At 35.8% G+C, this 17,434-nt stretch overlaps 1 protein-coding gene across 1 annotated transcript; it reads right to left on the reverse strand.

The window, feature by feature from the left end:
- Positions 1-1,338: 1,338 nt before the first annotated feature.
- Positions 1,339-17,223, reverse strand: LOC118729456 (sulfotransferase 6B1-like). The gene is made up of 6 exons (XM_036456995.2): positions 16,316-17,223; positions 13,633-13,817; positions 11,435-11,561; positions 6,032-6,126; positions 5,700-5,886; positions 1,339-2,585 (listed from the first exon to the last, which is right to left on the reverse strand). Exons 1-6 carry the CDS (start codon positions 16,458-16,460, stop codon positions 2,467-2,469), a joined length of 858 nt encoding a protein of 285 aa, XP_036312888.1. The 5' UTR covers positions 16,461-17,223; the 3' UTR covers positions 1,339-2,466.
- Between the last annotated feature and the right edge of the window lie 211 nt (positions 17,224-17,434).

Raw genomic sequence — 17,434 nt, forward strand, 5'->3', positions numbered from 1 at the left:
CCTCCTGCACACCCCGCACTGGAGATTGAGCCCTCAACCTGGACATGTGTCCTAACCTGAAATTGAACAGGTGATATCTTGGTTCTTGGGTCAATGCTCAACCACTGAGCCATACCCAGCTGGGCTTATTATCTTCTTTATAGCACATATGATGCATTCCATATCTCAGATGTTTTCTTTATTAAAAATTGTTATTAAAATTATATATTTACCCTCACTAGGATGGAAGCTTCTTGAAAAAAGGGATTCTCTCAAATTAATGTGTCCCTATCATCTACACTAATGCCTGGCATAGAAGAGGCTGAAATATATATATATATATATATATATATATATATATATATATATATATATATACACACACACACACACACACACACACACACACACACACATATATACACACACACACACACACACACACACACACACACATATATATATATATATATATATATATATGCATTTATTACCACCTTTTATTTTTAGTTGTACATTCAGTAGCATCAAGTATATTCACATTGTTGTGCAACCAGTCTTTAGAACTTCATCTTGCAAAACTGAAATGCTATACTTATTAACCAACTCCCTAAATTTCCCTTTCCCCAGCTGCATTCTACTTTGTTTCTATGGGTTTGACTACTCTAGATACCTCTTATAAGTGGAACCATATATTATTTTTCCTTTAGTAATTGGCTTCACTAAGCATAATGTTCTCAAGGTTTATCCACGTTGTAGCATGTGTCAGAATTTCCTTCCTTTTTAAGGCTGAATAATATTCCATTGTTTGTATATACTATATTTTGTTTATCCATTAATTTATTGATGGACACTTGCATTGTATGAGCAATGCTGCTGTACAAATAGATACAATATTTTTTTGATTGATAATAGTCTGGAAACTAAGTCTCTTAGTTATACCTTTGGATTGTTGACCGTAAGCAATTCCCTGTCAACATTGGATTACAATGACCCCAAAGGTACCTTACAGATCTAAAATACAAAATGCCATCAAATAAAGTCTTGTTTCCATTCTTTTAAGCTCAATGATCATTTTAATCTTGTGAGAAGGTGATAGAGCCTCATGGGATTTGGTGCCTTTGGCACAACAGTCATTGTCTTCACTTGCCAGTCTCATCAGATCCCCTTCACCTGACTCTGACTGCTTTCTCATTCTCTGCACATCAACCTCAGTGTGATTTTAGCTCCAACTTCTGGTTGCCGTTCTCACTCACTAACCTCATGTATTTGGGGCAAGTAGGTGTCTTAGTAAATCTCTGTATATGTTAATTTTATAAAAAAGAGAAAAAGAAAAACACATAAATTGCACTAAGTTAACAGAAATACATTTTATTTGTAACAAATATGTATATATAGAAGATTCATGAAGATCTAATACTGGCTGAATTGTGATAAACTTGGTACAAAAACCTCCAACAGATGTGTTATTAAAAATAAGATTCACAATACATTGGTGTTTGGCTGAATTAACTTAACTCATTGTTTTGGTTTCATAACTCAAAGTCATATACAATATACATTTTGATTTCCCATTAGCCTTGAATTAGGTACTATGGCACAGATGTAAATAATATGGCACAGATGTTCATAACCAATATATTACAATTAAGGCAATAATCCTAAAATAAATTCACTGAAATGCTATTACAATGTCCTCTAGACTAAAGCTACAGAATAATAGTCATGACAGGAGAGTTTTGATTAATGCTAGAAATGCTACTAGGAGAAAGAATACATATTCAAAATATTGTAAAAACAATAATAACTTCAGGAAAATTCTATTTTTCAAAACTGGAAAATAAGAAATTTTGTAATTTGAATGACTTTACAAGATAAGGTACATACTGGAAAGAGAGACCAGTGTTAATTTAGTGTAAAAGGGTATCTTTTCATTCTTCATTTCACCAAAATACCAGATTGTGATCATCTGATATAATTGACCTATTAGGTGTTTTCACTTTAGTAGATGATGTTTGTCATTGCTCTGACACTAGAAAACATTTCCACATGGGCACCAGGGAGCTTTGAATTAAAAATGTGTGTCTAGAGGTCATGCTGGTCCAAACAGCCAGAAAATAGATTCTTTTCATACACTGGTTGTTTTAGACAATCCCTCACCTCTTTTGTTGTACATTAATGTAGTTTATAGGACACCCACAGTAATACGCTCTCTGAATAACAGTAATCTCCTTGCCATATAAGTATACTGAAAGCAGACATATAATTTAGCTATTCAAAAAGTATATGCTTCCTTTTCTTAATAATTCTCTGCTACTATAAAATATGATAATAACAGTCTCTCACACATGGCACTTTTGACACTTTCATAAAGTGTTTGTTTCTCATTGAAGGAAATATCTGCTTTCCACATTGGTAAAAAATATTTATGTATTCCACGAGCATCGTATCGCATAAAATGGAAATTGGTTTCATTTTCCATTTATATTAAGAGTAATCTTCAAAGTGTCTTGCTAGTTCGCTGTGTTTCATTTTCTCTGTGAATAGTTCATCAAATACTCTCCTCTGCTTTGAAGTAAAGTAGTTTATCCAATCACCCACAGCTCCTGGAAAAATTGGAAATGTATCAGACAAGAACCAATTTAAATGTATAGTAATCACAAAAGAAAAAATGTCAGATTTATAATGAAATGTGGACAGTTTCGCCTCTTGGTGATAAGACGATAGGGAAATTCTTTTCATTTGCTCATCCGTTGTTTATAATTTCTTTAGTAATATTGCATGTCAATTTGTAGAGTTTAAAAAGTTATTTCTTTTTCTTTTTAAAAAAATGAAGATTAAAAATACACAAACATGCCCAGCCAGTGTAGTTCAGTGGTTGAGCATTGACCTATGAACTAGGAGATCACAGTTCGATTCCTGGTCAGGGCTTGATCCCCAGTGGGGAGGGCATGCCAGAGCAGCCAATCAATGATTATCTATTATCACTGATGTTTCTATCTCTCTCTCCCTCTCCTTTCTTCTCTGAAATCAATTTTAAAAAAACACATTTAAAAAATACACAGATGTCTTAAGTTTTATGAGAGCAGGCAAAAATTATCTCACCTAAACCTAATCAAAGCCTAAGGCATACAGTGGATGGAATGATGCTTCATTTATTTCCCTTCTGTACACCTCCAGAGCAATAGCTGTGCTGATAACACATCACAGGGGTGGGTAATTGGTCTCATTTTGAGGAAATTTATCTTACAATACTGATAACAGAGACTTGAAATAAGATAAATACAGTTGATTCTTGAACACTGCAAGGATTAGAAGCATCCACCCTCTCCCCAGTCAAAAATCCATGTATATCTTTTGGTTCTCCAAAACTTAACGACCAAGAGTCTACTGATGAAGCCTTACTCATAATATAAACAATTGATTAACACACATTTTGTATATTATATACATTATATACTATATTATTTCAATAAAGTAAGGTTGAGAAAAGAAAATGTTATTAAGAAAATCATAAGGAGGAGAAAATACATTTACAGTATTGATTGAAAAAAAATATGTGTATAAGTGTCCCATGTTATTCAAGGGACAACTGTACTTCACGCAGTCTATCGGCCTCTTCTGTTCTTTCGAGTCACCCTCTCAGCCTTGGCACAGCATCAGAACTACCCTTCTCACATCCATTAGGCACACTAGCCAAACCCCACCCCTAGATCTTGCCCACCCTGGTCTTTTGTTACTTCTGGCCCTACACTTCATCCCTGGGTCTAGGTGCACTGGGGCACTGCCCCCCATTGCAGACAGTCATAAGTCATTCTCTATTATATATTTTTCCAACTGGTTTATAAACTCTTTTGAGTTATAGTCTATGATGTATTGTTCATGTGTATTCCTGAAGTCCTGAATCCAGTGCTGACTATAAGGTAGATGCTCAGTAAAACCTGTGGTTTGATTGAATGTCAGACAATGTCATGTACAGCAAAGAAATTTATTTATATTACAACTTAAGAAATGTCTGGTGTTGATTCCTCATCCAAAAGACTAAGTTTAAAAAGAAGTAAAGTGGAACTATTCTGTTTGGAAAAAAAAGAAAGTATCAGGGGGAAGATCTCGGAGTCAGGAAATGGCATCATGACACTGCTTCTAAAGCACCCCACTGCTGCCTTCTCTTTCTACCTGACTTTTGTTTGCTTGGTTTCTGATTTATTCTTTCACTCTGACTTTTTTTTTAAATTCTTTTAAAAAATAAAATCGTAGCTATATATGTAGGTTAGAGGAATTACATATAAGCAAAATAAGATAACAAATCAAGGAAATGTATTCAGCTAACATCACTAACAAATTGGTTGGCATACATCCTTCCAGATGTTCTTTGCAAATATAGAAATGCATATAAACCACATTTTAAGTCACACAATTATAACTCCAGTTTCCTCTACTTATTATACTTTATAATCTTCCCATGTTAGTATTTATATGCCAACAATGAAAGTTAGGGAAAGTAACTTTTGTTAGGATTCAAGTCTTGACTCTAGTTGTGTGTCTTCGGACAAATTATTCAGGTGTTTGGTGTCTCAATAAAGTGTGAATAATATGAATACCACTTTCAAAAGTTTGATTTCAAAATCCAGACAGGTATGTGTACCTGGCACATAGCAAAGCACTTAGCAAATGCTAGTTATTTTGACTCTATAGTTTTCATGACTCCATAGGAAATCCCTAAATGGATGTGACTTAATATGTTTAACAGTTTCTGATTAGTGAGCTTTTAAGTACATTCTAGGTTTTCACTGTTATAAGCAACATTACTACATACACCCTGCCCATACACCTTTCCATACCTATAATTCTCCCTCTATATTTTAGTATGTCAGAGCCCTCAAACTTCTGACATTTATGAGGACTAACCTTGCTTGTCACTTTATCCTGGCCCCATAGTCATTTCCTAGAATATCAGATCTATTTCTGAGTTTAAGGTAAAGACAGCTGCAGGCACAAATTCTCCTTTGTAAAATGAGGATTATCTCTCTTTGCCACTGATTCAGAATCAACGACTTCAGTAGTTTCTTTGAAACTCTTATTTTCGGAGAATGGATCCTCTGCAGGCACGCGCGCGCGCGCGCGCGCACACACACACACACACACACACACACACACACACACACACTGCCCAAATCCAGCAAACATCCTTACATCCTTTGTTTAGATCCTCACATAGTTCAAATTTACCACTTGGTGCTCAGGGTGACTAGTATTAGTGAGGATTTTCTACTAGCAACCTTCTGTGCTTTGTTAGGTATAAGATAAAGAAACCACTTTTAGGTAGAACTTAAATGCATTCCAATGAATGTTATCAGCCACAATTTTGTTGATATGATTTCACCTGAAAATACCTGCTAGGATCACATGCATGGCCAGGTCAGAGATTAACTCTATTATCATTAGAGTAAAAGTTCTCAAGTTTGCATGATAAGATGTGAGAATACTGAGAATTAGCTAACCAATCAGTGATGAAAGGGCAGTGATGAAAGATGTCAGCAGTAGCACTGGATTCCAGTAGCCATCAGAACTTCATTTCTCATCATCCTCTTTACCATGGTCCCTCCCAATCTCTTTCTGCTTCTCTCCCCTCTGCTCACTTTACCTTCCTTCATGCATCCTTTTCCAAATTCTTCCAAACATAAGCCCCAGGCAAAGCACCATAGCCCGTTCTGACTTACCTTTCCTAAATACCAGGTTCTTATTCGATGTGAGGGCACAGATGGTCTTATTTGGATCACAGTTTTCTTTGGCTGCATTATTTTTCATTTCCTTGAATGATGATTTCGAAGCAATGTGATTAATTTCGCTTTCACTCACATTGATACCGAGGAAAGTCGTTATTTTCTTTATGCTTTTAAAAAGATCCTGAGCAATAAGCAAATAAATAAGTGTTATTTGTCAAAACACTAAATTCATTCTCTCAAACCTTAAAACAGATTCATAGATTGAGATCCTGTATTAGCTGAATTTGACTTATATTTTGATTGTTGAAATGTTAGAAAAGACTTACTTTTTTCATTTCTTCATAGAAGATAAAGAGAACGTTTTTATCATTTTTGTGGTCTTCCCAGCTTAAAATGTGATCAAACCAGGATCCATACACAACTGGAAGAAAAGTGAATTGCTGTGTTAATATTAAAAATTATGGTTTTGGGTCCCTGGAGCCTTTCCACTTCTGCAAAGTTGTCAAAGCAAGGCTCATACATCTTAGACACGAGAATGAAAATGTTTTCCTTAGAAGAGCTCAGTTTTACTATTGTTTCAACTAAATACAATATTGTGAAATGAAGCAGGGTAGGGACACCTTTTAATAAAGTGGTGTGGGGTTTCTCCTCATTTTTAATAACTTTCTTTATCATCAGGAAAAGTGACAACAGAAATACAGATACACATTTTCCCAATAAATGTGTTCTGATAACTACTCTAAATCTTGGGAGACAGAGAAACAGCGAGAATTTGTCACTTTCTTTCTGTAATGTGACATGCTTTTCATAATTGTAAGTTCTCAGCAGAAAAGGTTATAACCCCCCCTACCCCCCCCCCAGCCCCACCACCACCACCACCACTCATAATTCTATCAGGTATCTTAGTTCAAGGTTGAGAATTACAGACTTAGGGATTTGTAAGTAGTTTATATTGTCTCTTTAATGTTTTGTTAATTTGACAGACTCAAAAATCTCCAGGGCTTAAAAGTAAAATACTATCATGCAGAGTAACCTCTTTAGTTGTGATGATTAAAAGCAAACAGTGAGCAACTTATCAGCACGCGCACATACACAAAATGACTAGCTTGACAATCTAAAGCATAAAACAATAATTTAATACACATCTTTCCAGCATTCTTGTTCATGCAAAGATTTAATACTAGCTAGTGCCCCAGTCATAAAAAAAAACTACTCTACTAGTGATTTCCTTGAAGATCTGCTGACTATTGATTTATTTTAATAAAAAACATTTATTAAGCGAGACACTGAGCTATATGCTAGTACAGTTTGAACATTAAAGCTTAGAATAATTAAAAGTAAAATTAACTCCAAACAAAGAGCAATTTTTCATTACTTTAGCTCCCAAGGAAGCAAAGGGCAAGAAAATAACTAGAACAGATTTTTGAAACAAGGGACTACCATGCTATCAGACTCAGGACCCTAGAATTGTTTAATCAGAACTGGTCTTAGGAGAGCTGTCCAGATACAGTTTTTGGTTATCAGCAATCTCACTGCTATTCCAGTGCCTTACCTAATACTTTGTCTTAGAATTACCCAAATTACTGTGTCACTCATAAGGGTTTATCTTCTAAGAATTATCAACATTTTCTCAAGCACAAACACATGTACTCTTATAATGATCACCCAGTTATAATGATCACCTTAGAGTTCATTAGGAGGGAAACTGATATGTCTCTCACACAAATTTGGGAAGTTAACTAGTCCCTAGTTTGCCAAACTACCTCACAGTCTTAACTGACCTCTCTGATTCCCACCAGCAGCCACAGCCCAGCCCTTGTGGGTAATATCTCTGCCTAGCGTTGATAATGTGGAGCCCTCAATAGGGTCTGGGGGAGCCCATGCTTCTATGGCTCAATGCTAGGCAGGGATAGAGACTAAAAATCACATTGGGTGGGATGGGCAGGGTGGTGATGGGGTAATTGATCTACCCGTTATGGTTATTCAGTAGAAAATGTATTCCAACATATCCAAAATAGATTTAAGAAGAAACCTTTGGGTCCTAGCCTGATCATAATTTGAGAGCTAGCTGTTCTATTATTGACTAATTCATTTCTACTCTCCCTTATTCCAAAAGAACTCAAACTAGCCAAAAGAATCTAAAGAAATTGTCTGCCTGGGCCTTTCTCACGAGTGAAGGAAATTACCGTTTGTGTTGATTTTTAAATCAGAACCCTCATTGATCAGGTCGTGAGTAGACCTATAGCTTTAAAGAAAATATAGCTTTCAAAATTGAGATTTGAAATCTTGCTTTTAGGGGAAATACTTTTCTCCTTATCTTTCACTTAATTGCAAAATCATTCCATCACCTCCTGGCCTTAATTAACATATGCCTGAATGGCCTTCCTTCTGCTATGCACAAATTACTGGTTCCTCTTCAATGGCCTTGAATACAAGTTGCTCTTCCTCAAACAATTCATGTATTTTAGGACCTGGAGAGCGAGTCGGCAGTCTCTGTTTTCTGGGAACTTCCAGAATTCCTCCCTCCTAGACAATCCAGGATCCTTTAACAACTCCTTTGATTCTAGCACCTCTACATCCTGGTTTCAGCCAGAAATTGACCTGATCTCTCCATTACACCCCCGGAAGACTCTGGTTTTTGAATATAGTCTTCTATGGCATCTCAGGTCTTACTTATCGGAAACTGATCTTTGTCAACAACCTTCATTGCTCTGGAAGGTCAGAGCTAGTTCGCTCACTGTTTAGTTGTAACATTGTTAGCTGAAGCAGCCTCCACCTCTGTTTGTTTTATGTAAATTTATGTTATTGGAAATTCCTGCCTAAAGGCTTTGGGTGTTTCCCATAAAAGGGATAGCAAGGCGAGAGCAGGTTGGAGTCCACTCACTAGAAGTGGGCTCCTGCCTGGTCCCCAGTATCACCAAATTAATACTTTTCTAGTCTCTTTTCATTTGTGTGCAGCCTTCTCCAGATCCCGAACCCTGAACTGGAACCCTGAACCACATGGGACGTGAAAGGGGTTTCCACACTACCAACTGTAGCAACTTTATTAGATAGTTGCTGTAATACTTTCCTCTTACTGTTTTTCTCCCTTTCTCTCTTTACTTTCTTCCCTTTGTATATCCCCTCACCAATTTTCTCATCAATACCTGCATTTCTTTGCCCCCTTATAGGTTATTTTAATGGTCCAATAAACAGTCAGTATTGGATCAAAACACTTCACCTCCTTTCCATCTCACCTACTACTTCTGAGTTCTGCTGAAGAAATTTATACCATTCTGTATTTACACCACTGCAGATTTATTTTCCAGTCTCAAGGGCCCCAAGGCTGCCTGGCAAACCGATTTGTCCTGCATTAACACATTCTCCTATTCTTCAGCTGTTTCAAAACTCCCATAAATTTCTGCAAACCTTCTTTGCCCCACTCTTACAATCAGTTATAAAGATCACTTTAGTGTTTAGTTTCTAGAAAGCATTCTGATGATAGATAATCAGGCAGAAAACAAAACTCACCGGGCTGAAGTGGCCTAGGAAACAAAGAATTCAAATATAAAACTGGAGAGGTGACTACAGGGAATAAAGGGCAAATGCTCATACATGTTTCATTGAACTATTAATCTGCCATGATATCTCCATGATATAATTTATAGTTATTGTTTAATTTGAAAACCTAAAGTGGATTTTTAAACTGTGTGAAAGACAAATTAGGTGATTAGATAAATGTGTCACTATCTTTATCTTTTTGTTTGTTAATTTTCACCTGAGGATATTTTTCCATTGACTTTTAGAGAGAGTGGAAGGGCAGGTGAGAGACACACAAGAGAAACATTGATGTGAAAGAGACACATTGACTGTTTGCCTTCTGCATGTACCCCACTGGGACCAGGATCGAACCTGCAATTTAGGTATGTACCATTGACCCAGAATCAAACCTGAGACCCTTCGGTGCATGGGCTGACACTCTAACCACTTAACACACTGGCCAGTGCTCTGTGTCTACATTTACAGAAAAATAACCTCTCTAACAGAATTAGTTAGACCATACCCCGAGGCACTGAAAAATTACAGAGAATGCCAAATCAGAGCTCGTGCAGTGGTGAGGGAGGAAGAGTAAGCCACAGTGTGTAATAATGGGAGACAAACACAACTTTTTTTCTTCTTGAGAAAAAGCAGGCTCAAGATCTGTTTTAAAAAACTAATTTATGTATTTAAACTCTGCTTATTCCAAAAATGGAAAAAAGGTAGAGTGAGGCATGTTAAGTATCTTCAAATATTTAGAAGACTAACATGTGGAAGAGGAATTAATGATTGGGTTGGATGAGTTATGGCACAGTGGTAAGAGTAAAGATTTTGGAGCTGACATCTGAATTTAAATCTCGGCCCTACTCCTTATTAGTTACGCATCTCTGGGCACGTTATTTGGCCTCCCGAGGTCTGCATTTTCCTCACCTGTAAGATGTAATAACATTTACCTCACGTGGTCTAGTGAGGATGAAAAGAGATCATGTTTGCATAGCACTTAGCTCAGTGTCTGCATCACATGGTAAGAATTTCCCCCCCAACATTTTGGAAGTACCAAGATGACAGTGTTCCTTTGGAACAGGAGCGTGGAGTGGGACCCTATTGTCCAGGTTAAGTGGGTCAAGCTTAGGCTCTACAATTCTTGGAGATATTATAAAGGTGATTCAAACGTTGGGTGGGTATTTTAAACAGATGACCTTTAGTGTACCTGTCATCCCTGAAACTTTGTGATTCTAAGAGATGCGTGCCAGTAAATGAGGGAATAGAGTTGAAATCGTATGAGAATAGTATATTTCATTTAGTATATTTCAGTATATTTAGTATATTTCATATCTATATTTATTGCAATGTCCTTATTGTTAAGGTCACACTTGCTGTGGCCTCTTTCAAATTAACAAACAAGAGCATAACAATTACCTTGTAAAAGAGTGAAATTAACAAGATCTATGCTAAGCCCAATAAGAGAGAAAAACTTCCGGACACACACCATTTCAGAATCATGTCTCTTTTAAATTCTGTATTGTCTTGGTATATTATTTTTGCTGAATATACCTTGGGAATTTAGAAGGGGTTTTGTTTTTGTTTTTGGTTTGTTTGTTTTGTTTTTTAAGAGCTCCAGACACCACTGAATTTATTCACAAGAAAAAATGAATAAATGCAGAGATCATGCAGGCCCAAAAGTTAGCAGGACCAACATATGCTACGCAGCTCAATCAAATGACGTATCATTGTGGTGTTTTCAGGACAAATTACTTCCTGTTACTTTTTATAAAACTAAAGGCCAGGATGGCTAATTCTTTCACATTTGTTTTATTTGGAGAATCTGAGGGTTCTTTTTGGGTTGCATTGTTTGTGTTGCTTTATTATCCAGCAGGTATATACTGTATACCAGTAAGGACAGTTTGGGCAACCTGTCTAGGTCTCAGCTATACCCCATTAGTGAAATGACGGATCATATATATTTTTAAAAAAGAGAGATTCTTGGCCAGGACTAAGACTAATAAATTGTTAATATGTACTATCCATGGATTATAGGAAAGACTGTGAAGAAGCACAATGAGAAAGAATTGCTTGGAAGCAAACAAATTATCTATTCAAAGAGTACTTCTGAAAGTAGACGTTGGAATCCATTTAAACTTTTAGAAAATGCTTTCATTCTGAGCAGAAAAGTTCACTGTATATTACGAGTGAAAAACCATTGTCATATTTACCATTTCCTTTCAGGAACAGCTCTAAAAAGGCAGCCCAGGTTTCAATGCCGGGGAGATTAGGGTTGTCTCTGTAGTAATGGAATAGAGAAACAGCTGTGTCTTTTGGATTCCTAACGATGTAGATAATCTGTTAAAAGAAAATCAATTTTTTTTTTTGGGTGAAAATAGCCGCACCACTAAACATTTTCTAAAAGAAAGTAAGAGCCGGTACTGGAAATATAAGGTGAATACTTTGTAAAGTCTATGATTGTCTAACTACTATGCTGTGCATCTTAAACTAATACAAAATAATATTAAATGTAAACTATTTAAAAAAATGTTTAAATAAAAATATGTTTAAAAAGAAAAAAAAGAAAGTAGGAGCGAAACTTAACCATGACAGGCACGATTTTTTTTAACAGCCTCCGCTAATTATTAAACATAGACTTCGGGCAGTTTCTCAACCCTTAATGTGCATCTGGACCAGCAGGGGATGCTGCCAGCTCATCAACCAGGTGAAGGTTGTCCAGCTGGTCCCTTAGGGCTAGGCCCGTGGTCGGCAAACTGCAGCTCCAAAGCCACATGCGGCTCTTTGGCCCCTTGAGTGGTGGCTCTTCCACAAAATACCACGGCCTGGGCGAGTCTATTTTGAAGAAGTGGCGTCAGAAGAAGTTTAAGTTTAAAAAATTTGGCTCTCAAAAGAAATTTCAATCGTTATACTGTTGGTATTTGTTTCTGTTGACTAATGAGTTTGCCGACCACTGGGCTAGGCCATCAGTAACAGAGGCAGCTCATTCTCTGGGGAGACCAGGGGCAAGCAGAGTCTCAGTCCCCAGAAGAGGTAAAAAAGAAAAGGGCTGTACCTAGAGGCTGTACCTTTAGTGTGGTTGTGTAAAGAAGCACCCTAACCTTTCTGAGCTTCAGTTTCTTCGCTTATGAAAAGTAAAACGCCCACTTCTCTTATTTTTGTGATGTGTTTACAAAACACAGCTCCATCTCTAGTAGGCATTTGTTATCAGTGTTATTGCATTGCTTTGAGTGAGGGTTATGGAGCTCACCTGGCTCATTATCCCCCATCTCTCCCTCTCTCTCTCCCTCTCTCTCTCAGACATGGTCTAAAATGAAAATGCTCGGTTGAGTGAAAGTGTAATCAAGTTAGGTACACCGTCACCTGTTCTGATAGATTTGCTGGGGATACAGACAAAACTATCCCATTTGCCTCCGGATGACTGTATTTACTTTTCTTTGAGCAAAAGAAGAGATGGTGTGCATAGGCGCATTGTGGTCATAGAGCTATAATCGTAGGAAGAGCTTTTTTGATTTGTGCTCATTGACTGCTGGGTAATTTTTGCTATTTTTGGAATATGGCTGACATTGTCTAAAGAGGCTTCAGTACTGGGATCTTGTTACAATAAACACATATATCTTGCCTTTGCTTTTCAAATTTATTTTTCTGATCAAAACAGAATTTAAAAAATGCTCCTTATGTAGACATTTGTAAAGAAAATAAAATCCAACTGTAATGTCATATCATAGAAAACCACTTGACATGTTGTTATATTTACATCTAGATCTTTTTTATGTGTATATGTATATTTTAATTAAATTGAGATTATTCAGTATACAGGTGTTTAAAACATGTCTTATATTTAATCTTAGTCCATAAGCATTTCTCCATGAAAACATAAATTAGAATATGAAATATATGAAAGTATAAAATATTCTTTTAAATTAAAGTTAACTTTTAAAATAATAACAATGTGGTAACTTTATTTTAAAAATAGCTTGAGGTAACTATTTTTACATACAATATTTTTATTCCCTTCCCATATAATCCCTTACACAAATACTAAAGTAATTAAAACAAAATTAAGGCAATTTTTCTTTTCCTAGACATCAATATTTAAAGTAAAAAGATTAAAACCAAATTTAGAATGGAATAAGACATTGTCTAGTGTAACTATAGTTCATTACCGACAGATCATTAAAATAATTTATATAAACTAGATACTGTGGTCAGACCTAAACATGCATTGTCTTATTTAATTTGTACATTACTGTGTGAGACTGATACCATTATTCCTGTATCAAATGAAGAAACTAAGGCTTAGAGAGCATCAGCAGTTTTCCAAGGTCACAGAGCTGGAAAGTGGCAGAGCAGGAACCCAAGCTCAGTTTTGTGGTATTCCCAAGCTCCCGCCCTTCACCATTGAACTTACCTTGCATTGCTTTTGTTTAATATCCACTGGTAGCATGTTATAGCTCAAATGAGTGGGAATGACTCTTCTCTTACAACACATTTTTAGCTCTTCAAATTTAGAAATGTCTCCCAATTCAATTGGAGATGTTAGAGTAATTTCAGCGTTGGGAATATTCTCAATGACTTTTGCAATCCAGTGTGTGCCTTCACATAAAAATAAAATAAAACTCACTTTTAATTAAATGGCCCTCTTGGTGAAATGAATTTAGAAAATTAGCAGTAGGTTATAAAGGCAATGAATGCACTAGTTTTATTATGATAGTTAGTTTTACCTCTTGACACCCATTGAAACCTGTTGAAATACTTAAGATGTTAATTCATTATATAGGAAAAAAATCACATTTTGAAACATGAAGCTATATGAGAACTGTGTATGCTGTTTCCTCAGCTTGAAATATTCTTTTAATGCTACCACTCACCTCTAACACCTTCTCTTATTCACAAATACAAAAATCTTTCTACACATAATTCCTATTAGTCCTATAAGCACATGCATCTTGTTCTTTTATAAACTGTCTCTTGAGTCCCCACAACCCTGGAATAGTAATTCCTCACTCTTCAAGTCTCTCCAAAGTAACGACCCTAGAGTATACTCGCCATTGCTTGTATTTACGTCTATCTTCCCATTTCCTCCTTGAAGACAGTTGGTCTTACTTTTGTTTGTGTGTAAATACAAAATAATTGTGCAAACAAAGCATCAGAACAATGAACAAATGATATATTAAAAAATCATAGAGCCTAAACCGGTTTGGTTCAGTAGATAGAGAGCGTCGGCCTGCGGACTGAAAGGTCACAGGTTTGATTCCGGTCAAGGGCATGTACCGTGGTTGCGGGCACATCCCCAATAGGGGGTGTAGAGGAGGCAACTAATTGATGTTTCTCTCTGATTGATGTTTCTAACTCTCTATCCCTCTCTCTTCCTCTCTGTAAAAAAATCAATAAAATATATTTTTTAAAAATCAAAGAGATGCAAGCCTGCTACCTCAAAATCTGGAAGGAATACCACTTTATCCTATATAATAAAGAGCTAATATGCTAATTAGACCGGGCAGTAGAATGACCTTCCAGAATGACCAGTGGGCCAGGCCACAAATTTTGTGCATCAGGCCTGTAGTGTTAACATAAAGTAAATGTAGATGTGTTCTAATGGTGTAGACCAAAAATGTCAAATTCACGGCTGGCTGCGAGTTTGGCATGCTTGGGTAGACACTGTATGTGGAAGCAGGGAAGTAGAAATTTGGGTGGGGAAGATTTTTGCTATATAATTTGAAAGCAATGTCCCTGAAGAATTTATATCTGCCTTAGTTTCCATTTATCTCATTACAATTTTACAGATAAATAAATATTCATAGGAGAAATAGAACTTTCATTTCCATTATATATTTTAAATTTATTTTTTTCATTATATTTTATTGCTTTCAGAAAGGATGGAAAAGAGAGAGAGATTAAGCCTGCAACCTAGACAGGTGCCTTAACTGGGAATCAAACCGTGACCTCCTGGTTCATAGGTTGACACTCAACCACTGAGCCACACTGGTAGGGATTTATATTTTAAATTTAAACATATAGCATTCATATAAATGTGACTTATATAGTAGTGAAAATCGTATTATTTTAACAAAATAAATTGATTCCTTCTAATGAAGAAGAGAGACCACACAGTTTTGTGGTGTTTAAAGAGACCGCCTAGCAGCCGGTGGGAAGATGTCAATTTATGGGCACCAGTATGTACAGTGGAAGTCCCACACGTGGTTGTTTATGTATGGTATAAATTAACCACCTGTTCCAAGAATCTTACAAGTATCACTAATTACTTTCTAAACTAATATATCATTTTAAGACAAGATGTATTTATTCACAGAGCAACCCTTTGTATAGGGAGAATACTGAAGTACTCTGAAGGCAATCATTTAATTTCAATTTGCAGCAATATTTTCCAATAAAAGATATATAAATATATGGTTTATAGTTATTCTCAAAAACATCCCTGTGTGAGCTCTGCATCATCCAAAGGAAAGGTTTCTTGGGTCTGACTTACAATCCAGTGAAGGAGTTAGTACACACACACAGCTCAAAGGGAGGTTGGCTCTTAGTTGCTGAATCCAAGAGAGCAGGTATGTGCTCATCCACACCCAGCCACTATTCTGGACATAGCAACAGGCAGTTAGATATTAAATATCCTAGTCACTTTTAAGAATAAAAAGTAATATAGTATTAATTTAAATGACATGGCATAACTTTAATAATAAAAGTATTTATGGTTATTATTAACCCAGAAAAATAATATTTATAAATTAATTATTAACTATAAATGGAGCAAACATTGTCACCATGCCTGGTACAAAGTAGAAAGGTAATTTTATAATATCATAGATATCATGCTTATTATATAGGTCAACATTTATATGTCTTCATCTTCATGAATAAAATAGAAACAAGAGTGTAGTGATGCTCTATTTCGAAGCACTTTTCTTTTTTTTTTGCCTCTCTATTGTCAAACTTTTTCATTAGACTATGCATTTAGGACATTTTAATTTTTATGGAAAATTCTAAAAAAAGCAAATGTTTCATAAAAACCATTATTATATTTATAATTATTATTATATTCCCACATTTACAAAATATATTAAAATAGACTTTACCAGATTTTGGGTAGGACACCAGAAACACATCATCTTCTCTTGCGTGGAAAGAATCCAGGGAATTCAGAAGTTCTTCTGAAGACAAAGTAGAAAAGAGGGTCTCCTTGAATTTATGAAGCACCCCAGGCTGGTTCCTGGAGGACATCTTTCATCAAATCAAACACAAATTACTTGCTACACACTAACTCTACACAAGGCACAGAGCAAGTATGGGCCTTGATTATCCTAGCTCAGTAGCAATGTAACCTTAGAATTACTGAGCTGCTATTCCAACTGGAGAACCATATATATACGTTTTGCAATTTTCACAGGTGTAACTTTTAAACCATAACAGAGCCAGTTTATGGTTTACTGTGAAAATGATGTTATCTGAATTTCACTGATAACATAGATGACCAAATATTTCCTCCATTTGTCTCTAAGAGTAATTTACATACACAGTTTTTAACCTACTAAAATGTAATCATTTAGGGGAATGACCTTAATTAAATCTCTTGGCCTAAATAAGGAAAGACTTTTAGTGGCTATCATAGATTATATCACTGTGGAAATGATTGGGAAAATTGAACTTCTTGTTAATATTAACACTAGAGGAAGTAGCTAGCATTGCATTTCGGGAATAGAATGAGAAAATAGATAAATTCTTCTAGGAATTGGCAGACAAATCTGTGACTAACATAAACCTTACAGGAACAAAAGACAACATGAGAATCAGGAAACTCATGCCAGAAAAGAGACATATACAGCTATGATGCACACAGGAAGTTTTTGATGGATTAAATAACTAGTCTGAGTCATTCTTAGTTTTTGTCACTAATATGATCTGGATTCAATTAGATATGGCAATGAAGTACCCAGTTACTTCAGTGAACCGCAGTTGAATCTTTTTTTTTGCTGTCTAGCCATTAAAAAAAAAAAAAAAAAAAAAGTATACCAACAAAGAAATGATCAGCATTTTAATTGAGCACGAAAAAAGTAGAGGTCTACCATATAAGTAATAACTGAAGAAGAAAGATATACCTACTAATGGCAGAAATGAAATTTAGAATGATTACATATTGTAGACAAAAAAAGAGGTTTCATGGGAAGTAACCTCACAGGATGATTTGATCAGAAATC

This window comes from Pipistrellus kuhlii, unplaced genomic scaffold (assembly GCF_014108245.1).
Source record: "Pipistrellus kuhlii isolate mPipKuh1 unplaced genomic scaffold, mPipKuh1.p scaffold_m20_p_3, whole genome shotgun sequence".
NCBI classification, from domain to species: domain Eukaryota; kingdom Metazoa; phylum Chordata; class Mammalia; order Chiroptera; family Vespertilionidae; genus Pipistrellus; species Pipistrellus kuhlii.